At 37.1% G+C, this 8,223-nt stretch overlaps 1 protein-coding gene across 1 annotated transcript; it reads left to right on the forward strand.

Moving 5' to 3' along the window:
• Positions 1-654: 654 nt before the first annotated feature.
• Positions 655-7,560, forward strand: LOC104223758 (DNA replication licensing factor MCM2). Its single transcript, XM_009775257.2, has 17 exons — positions 655-981; positions 1,079-1,257; positions 2,186-2,364; positions 2,459-2,648; positions 2,793-3,012; positions 3,093-3,300; positions 3,381-3,515; positions 3,674-3,865; positions 3,971-4,143; positions 4,213-4,401; positions 4,516-4,632; positions 5,122-5,206; positions 5,298-5,450; positions 5,531-5,656; positions 5,760-5,942; positions 6,923-7,084; positions 7,200-7,560. Exons 1-17 carry the CDS (start codon positions 716-718, stop codon positions 7,317-7,319), a joined length of 2,877 nt encoding a protein of 958 aa, XP_009773559.1. The 5' UTR covers positions 655-715; the 3' UTR covers positions 7,320-7,560.
• Positions 7,561-8,223: the final 663 nt, after the last annotated feature.

Here is an 8,223-nt window from a genome sequence, read left to right on the forward strand (position 1 = left end):
ATGCATTTACTTTCTTCCGCGTAGTTAGTAAACGAAAGTGTATTTTTTTGAGTTTGTGACAAAAACCCATATAAAAGGAGAGTGTTTAATTAACGATCAACATAAAAGCAATCAATATTATAAATTTCTGAATAGTATAGACCTTAATGTTAAAACATCGATATAAATAAGTAATATACTCAACTAAACAAATTCGAAATTAAGGTGTACTTAATTGATGTTAGTAGTAAGTATAGTTTAGCAAAGAAAATCAATTAGGCAACAATTATAACACATTTGAGATTATGGGTTTTGAATCAATGGATTATCCCCATCGTTATTAGGGGCAAGTGCACATATAGCCATTTTCAGGGATATTATTTAATGATTAGCCAACACTTATTTTGTCCTGAAATTTTAGACTAAAAATCTTAATTTCAGGACAATTAGGAATATCTTTGTCCCGAATAATTAAACTGAAAAACTAAAATTTAGGACGCTTTGCTTAATTCCTAAATAGTAGCCTTTTGGAGCGGCACGTAGTATCATTTCTACTGCAATACTGGGTCAGCTTCCGACCTTCGCCCAACGGGCTTGGGCCCATTCGTGTTTTTGGCGCCAACTTCTCCCGCCAAAACGAACAAGACATATAACTTCACGGCGCTCAATCTCACTTCATTTCCAAAACCCTACAGAAACTTCACGCCTAGTAGAAAGCGATAAACAGAGAGAGAAAATGGCTGGCGAAGATTCTAACGGCGATAGTGCTCGTCCTCCGGCGGGTTCTCCGTCATCGTCAGATCACAGAAATGGAAATCCGGTGTCAACTCCCGATTCTCCGACGTCCGTAGGATTCAACACTGATCAGCTCCCTTTCAACACTAGCCAAAATTACTCCGAAGAAGATGAAGCCTCTGTCGATCCCGATATCATTCGAGACGAGCCAGAAGATATCGAAGAGGAAGAAGACGGAGAGGACCTTTTCAACGATAATTACCTCGAGTTAGTACTTCTACTGTTAAATTAAATAAAAGTGTAATTATGAATTATTAAGGTTGATGTTGTTATTGATTTTTTGGATTTGGCAACGAAATTGCAGGGATTATCGGAGGATGGAAGAGCATGATCAGTATGAATCGTTGGGATTGGATGATTCGATGGAGGATGAAAGAGATTTGGATCAAATCATGGCGGATCGTCGGGCTGCTGAAGTGGAACTTGACACTAGAGATGTACAGGTCACGAACCGCAAGCTTCCCCAACTTCTTCACGATCAAGGTGTGTTTTTTATAAGTATTGTCTATCTTAAGTTTTATTTTCACTGGTTATGAAACTCATTAACATGTATTTCATGGTTGGATTGTGGTAACTTGCATGTTATATGCGATTTATTGAATTTTCTCAGTGATTACTTGTTACAAAGCTACCAATAAATAATAATCACATTTAGTGTATGTTCCTTATTTGTTATTACTAGTACTTTAAGAAAGAAAGAAACTTTTGGTCTAAAACAAGTCGTAGAAATTGCTGTGGCTATAAATGGGATATTTAGAGTTAAATTGTTTCTAACCATAGAGGGATGTTAGTATTCTTTATAGAACAGACTAAAAAGAAAAGGGTATCACAAGGGATCTTCAAGATTTCCTTTTTAGAGTTTTGATATGATTAGATTCCCCAGTTTTTGTTGTTTGCTATGTCTATATTGTTCTATTTCTGAGGCTCCAGTTTGAACCTTTGTGGTGTGTTTAGATTCTTATTTTATGATTAAGGGCCCCCTTTCTTCTCATGTAATCCATATATTTACAGATGATAGGGTTACAATGTACAGTTACATAATGGTTAGTTCATACTGGCCCACTACAAAAATTGTGGGGCAGCTGTAACCTAGCCTTTAACATCTGATGAATGTTTTGGTGCACAAAATTAAGGGGTTTTAAACGAAAGGGCCAAATACTATTTCCAAATTTTGAAATAGGTGTTATGCCATAGCCCCTCGAATTATTTTGGTGTCTCTGCTACTGAACAGAGGTTGATTTTCATGAACTCCTGATCGTTAAGGTTTGACCAGCTTCTGGTAGGAGATAATATATGTGAGTTTTAACTTGTTTAGAGGTACAATTATATGGGATTACTGCCTTATGTTAATCTGTTTGACTTTAGAGCAGATTGAAAGCACAACAGCTAACGTTCATGTATTTGGCTACAGATACTGATGATGACAACTATAGGCCATCGAAAAGGACTAGAGCTGATTTCAGGCCCACCAACACACAAAGAAACTTTGATGATACTGATGCAATGCCGAGTTCACCAGGAGCATCACAACGAGTAAATTCTAGCCAGGATGTGCCAATGACTGATCAAACTGATGATGATGCCTATGAGGTTTGTGCTTTCGTTGTTTTAACCTTTCTACTTAGGCTAATAATAATAGAATTTCCTGAATATATCTGTTACTTTTTTTGGATTTTCCCTGTAGGATGATGAAAATGATGAAGGAGAGTTTGAGATGTACAGAGTTCAGGGAACACTTAGGGAGTGGGTAACTAGAGATGAAGTCCGGCGTTTCATTGCAAAGAAGTTCAAGGAATTCTTACTCACATATGTAAATCCGAAAAGTGAGCATGGGGACTTTGAATATCTTAGACAGATTAATGAGATGGTATCAGGTAAAAACACTATGCTAATAACTTGTCAAGTCATTAGTGACTAAATTTGCTGACCTTGTCTAGATTGAATTTAGCATTTACGAGTTCTACGGAGATCTTTTATAAATTTAGCTCTTCTTTAAATTGTTCATCTTTTATATGCAGTTAACAAGTGTAGCCTTGAGATTGATTACAAACAATTCATATATGTCCATCCCAATATTGCCATCTGGCTGGCAGATGCACCTCAATCCGTCCTTGAAGTGATGGAAGAAATTGCTAACAAAGTTGTCTTTGATCTTCATCCCAACTACAAGCAAATTCATCAAAAAGTCTATGTCAGGATTACCAACTTACCTGTTTATGATCAGATTCGCAATATAAGGTAAAATCCTTTACTTGTCTACTTTTGTTGACTACTTCTAGCATAAACATAGCTGTACTTGAATTTGTTACTCTTCGCAGGCAGATCCATTTGAATACAATGATTCGTATTGGTGGAGTTGTCACCCGACGTTCTGGTGTCTTTCCCCAGCTGCAACAAGTGAAATATGATTGCAACAAGTGTGGAGCAATTTTGGGTCCTTTTTTCCAGAACTCATACTCAGAAGTCAAGGTTGGTTCTTGCCCAGAGTGCCAATCCAAAGGACCATTCACTGTCAATGTTGAGCAGGTAAACTTTGTTTTATATATTCCTATAGAAAGAAAACTACAAAGTCGGTAATCTTATTCCCTTTCCTAATTGTTTTGCAGACAATATACAGGAACTACCAGAAACTGACACTACAAGAAAGCCCAGGAATTGTTCCAGCTGGTCGGCTTCCTAGATACAAGGAAGTGATACTGTTGAATGATCTTATTGATTGTGCCCGACCAGGAGAAGAGATAGTAAAGCTCCATCTTTTCTGGCTTGTTTATGATAACTTAATCCAAATTAAACGAATATTTTGGCATGTGCATTATTGAGCATTACCTTAACTTATGTACTTTAAAAGTGTTCCCAGACTTTATTCCTAAAGACAGGAAGTGTCTCTTTCTAATGTCAGGAAGTCACAGGAGTCTACACAAATAACTTTGACTTGTCCTTGAATACCAAGAATGGGTTTCCTGTCTTTGCTACTGTGATTGAAGCAAATTATGTCACAAAAAAGCAAGACCTCTTTTCAGCTTACAAGCTAACTCAGGAGGACAAGGAAGAAATTGAAAAGCTGGCAAAAGACCCCCGAATTGGAGAACGAGTACGCACATGTGCTTTGTGTCAATTGAAAGTTTGATTTGTCCTTTCAATTTGTAGACTATCCCAGCAATCTCTTTTCTCATGTATTTTTCTTTAACACTCTCAGATATCTAAGTCCATTGCTCCATCAATCTATGGTCATGAAGATATAAAGACCGCCTTAGCTCTTGCGATGTTTGGGGGCCAAGAGAAAAATGTTGAAGGAAAACACAGACTGAGAGGAGACATAAATATTCTCCTGCTAGGTGATCCGGGCACTGCAAAATCACAGTTCCTCAAGTAAGTAGAGATCTAGAATGACCTGATTTTGAATCTATGAATACTGTAATCACCATGCACACCTTTCAGGTACGTAGAGAAGACAGGACAGCGGGCTGTCTATACAACTGGAAAAGGAGCTTCTGCTGTAGGGCTTACGGCAGCAGTACACAAGGACCCTGTCACTCGGGAATGGACCCTTGAAGGAGGAGCACTAGTTCTGGCCGATAGAGGAATCTGTTTGATTGACGAGTTTGATAAGATGAATGATCAGGATAGGTATGCAAATCTGATAGCTGTGCACTTTTAGCCGCTCTTCCGTACATCATTTTCTGGTTATAACATTCTCCTGCTTCTCTTATTCCTCTCATCATTTATGTATTTTTGGTTTAGAGTGAGTATTCATGAAGCAATGGAACAACAGAGTATAAGCATATCGAAGGCTGGCATTGTCACATCTCTCCAGGCCCGCTGTTCTGTTATTGCTGCTGCAAATCCTATTGGAGGAAGGTATATGAGAACTGAATATTGATGGATTGAGAAATAGGATGATTGTGTAGTCCTAACTGTAGACATTTCCTTCTAAGTTGATGTTACTACTTGTCAGATACCAGCTATTAGGCACCACCTTGGAACTCTAGCTTACTCCCTGCATTATAGCTGTGGTTTCGCTACATCTTTGATCGCCAGATCTTGGCTTCCTTCTTAACATTTGCTTAATCTATGCATTAATTTTAGGTTTCCATTTTCTTTTGCTGTACTGCAAGTGCATAACATTTCCTGTCTTTAGCCTTGCTACCTCACATTCACATAATCCAATCCCAACCCATGCTTTTGAAGTTCTAATGTGCAGATACAATTAGGTAGAATCAAGTATTCTGCTTTCTGGAAGTCGTTATTTATCGTATAAAGCAACTTATGCTCTAAAGTTCGTCTTTTTCTGACATTTCTTTCCTGTTTTGGTTGAGTGACTTTTTTCTCTTAATTTCGTTCTTGTAGATATGATTCCTCGAAGACTTTGACGCAAAATGTTGAATTAACAGATCCAATCATTTCTCGCTTTGATGTACTCTGCGTGGTCAAGGTTATATTCCTCATTCTGTTGGAGCCATGTCACATCTGATGTAGCTTTTCCATCAGCAACTTTTGACCTGAAGGGAATTGATTATGTGCAGGATGTGGTTGATCCAGTCATAGACGAGATGCTTGCAAAATTTGTAGTTGATAGTCATTTCAGGTCACAAGCAAAAGGTGCTACTTTAGATGAGAAATCCTTTACTGATTCACGGGATGATGCCCGTGCTGCTATGGCCCCAACTGACCCTGAGGTTGTCCTTGTAGCTCGTTTTTTGACTATTTGTTTGAACATTATGGTTTTTTAAAACCTGTACAAGTTTTCCCCCCGCAGATAATTCCTCAAGAGTTGCTAAAGAAGTACATAACTTATGCAAAGTTGAATGTATTCCCGAAATTGCACGATGGGGACTTGGACAAGCTCACACAGGTTTATGCTGAATTAAGGAGAGAATCTTCGGTGAGATTGTCATTCGTTGAACCTTTTTTCTTGGACTATTTAAAGTATGCTAATTTAAACTTTTTATTAATGAGGCATTCTATTATTCCATGTGCATGTACAGCATGGACAAGGAGTTCCCATAGCAGTGAGGCACATTGAATCCATGATAAGGATGTCTGAAGCCCATGCAAGAATGCATCTTAGACAACATGTTACTCAAGAAGATGTGGACATGGCAATTCGTGTCCTCCTAGATTCATTTATATCAACTCAGAAATTCGGGGTGCAAAAAGCTTTGCAAAAGGTAATAAATCAGCACTCTTACTGCTTGTCTCGCATGTTAGACCTCTACATAAGACATGATCGCTTTACCCTTTACCACAAAAGGTTCAGCTTAGGTTTCTTTTTTCTGCATTCCTTACTTTTGGTAATGCTTATATATCTGTTGATCATTTTAATTTGGAGGACGGGATAACAAAATCTCCTCCAGCAAAACCCTCCTAGAACCAAATATTTAAAGTTTCCCTGCTTTCATGAAAAGATTCATCTGATTGAAGTAGTATCAGTGCTCTAATTGAAGCACTATCGGTGTTCTAAACGTAGTGAACGTTTCTTTGACCAAAATAACTGAGAATGGACCTATATGTTCTCGAGAGATTTTACACTTTATCTCACAAAACCTTTGGACATGTGGTGGGGTCTCAATTGTTCCAAATGAAAGAAAATAAACAAAGAAAATGTCTTTCTATTGCACAGTAAGGAAAAAATGAATGATGCAACTCCCAAAATTTTGGTATTCCAAATAAAAGGAAATAACTAATGTAGTCGAGCTAGCTATTAAAAAAATTGAGTTCCAACATTTTATCAGAGACTTTACATATATTTTCAATTTTAATTCCTCTTTTATGTCTGGTGTCTTAGTCAGTTGCTTCTCTGAATTAATTAGGTTCCTCTCTAAATTTAGTCAGGTGGTTGTTCAATTAGAGATGTAGCCACTAAATGGTTTACTTTGAGCTTCTGCCACGGCCATTATTTGAGATATAATAGTTTAGGACCCAGAGTTCTTTACTAATACACTTTTTTTTCTTTGTTTATTTGATCAATTTTGAGTGACAACAATTTACACCCACTTTCTACATGTCAAATAAAGAAACTTGTCCTAAGTTGACCATGTCAGACTTTCCATCTGTTCTGATACTAGATGTGTGTGTTGGTGATACATTCATATGCCCTGGTAATAGTTCTCAGTAGAGTCAGTTGAAATAGCTTTGTATTTTCATGCAGAGCTTCAAAAAGTACATGACATACAAAAAAGATTTCAATGCTATCATTCTTCACCTCCTACGTGGGCTTGTAAACGACGCAATGCAATTTGAGGAAATTGTTTCGGGTTCTACTGCCAATCTAGACCATATTGATATCAAAGTGGATGAGCTTCAAAGCAAGGTAATTATACTTGCAATGCCTTATCTTCCCAAGATACTGAAGCATGATCTTTATCTGTTAGTTCCCAAAGTGCGCAACTGGTTGCTAATCCATTTCCATACTAAAATCCGCGCAGGCACTTGATTATGGCATTACTGATCTCAAAGCATTTTTCACAAGCAATGACTTTTCTAAAGCGAACTTTGAGTTGGACAAGGAACGAGGTATAATAAGGCATAAAAGGGCATCGTCTTAAAGCTTGATGATGGTGGTATATGTTGCAGTGTTTCAAGATTTGTATTAGATACATGATATATCTGTGTTTCAGATTTAGTCATGGCTGGTTAATCCTGTGGTTTAATTTAATTGTATTCTCGAATTGTATACAAACTAAGCTCTGATATTTAACTTAATTTTCCATACAACGCCCAACACATGGAAGTTAGTTGCAGCCTTGTGGGCAGTTGTCTACACAAGAATGTGTTCTTTGGTTTCAATTGTATCAAGAGAAATCAATTTGATTTGGTAAAATGAAGTTCTTTTTGGCAGTATGACAGATCCTTTATAATTTCTAGTTGAATTACTCAATGTCATCTTAAATTTTAAAAATAAACGTAATATAATGAATGTTAATTATGAGGGTAAGGCAGTTTCCTGCATAAGATATGGATTTCAACTCCACTTAATTATCCAGATCTTGCTTCAAATCCAATTCTCCAGTCCTAAATCCTAATAGCATAAGCATGTTTTCCAAAATAAGAAGAAAAAAAAAATTCCAAAACGTAAAACAAAAGATTCTCATAAACAAATCCCATTTAACATATAAGTTGTAAGTTGTAACCTTGCAACCTTCATTAGCAAGGTATGTCTGATTAAATCGACAAAACACTCCATTCATTTCAATTTATATGATGTAGTTTAATTCAATAAAGTTTACGGCAAAGGGTCTGATATGCCCCTCTACTATCATCGATAGTTTAAATAAGCCCTCCGTTATACTATTAGAGCAACCAAGCCCCTGACGTTATACTATTAAACACAAATACCCTTATTTTAATAGATGGGCCACGTGGCAACACTAAAATCATCCAGTTAGATTTAGCACAGATCCGACCCAACCCATTACCCAAACCGATCCAACCCTTCTCTAAAATATGGAT

Source organism: Nicotiana sylvestris, chromosome 4 (assembly GCF_000393655.2).
Source record: "Nicotiana sylvestris chromosome 4, ASM39365v2, whole genome shotgun sequence".
NCBI classification, from domain to species: domain Eukaryota; kingdom Viridiplantae; phylum Streptophyta; class Magnoliopsida; order Solanales; family Solanaceae; genus Nicotiana; species Nicotiana sylvestris.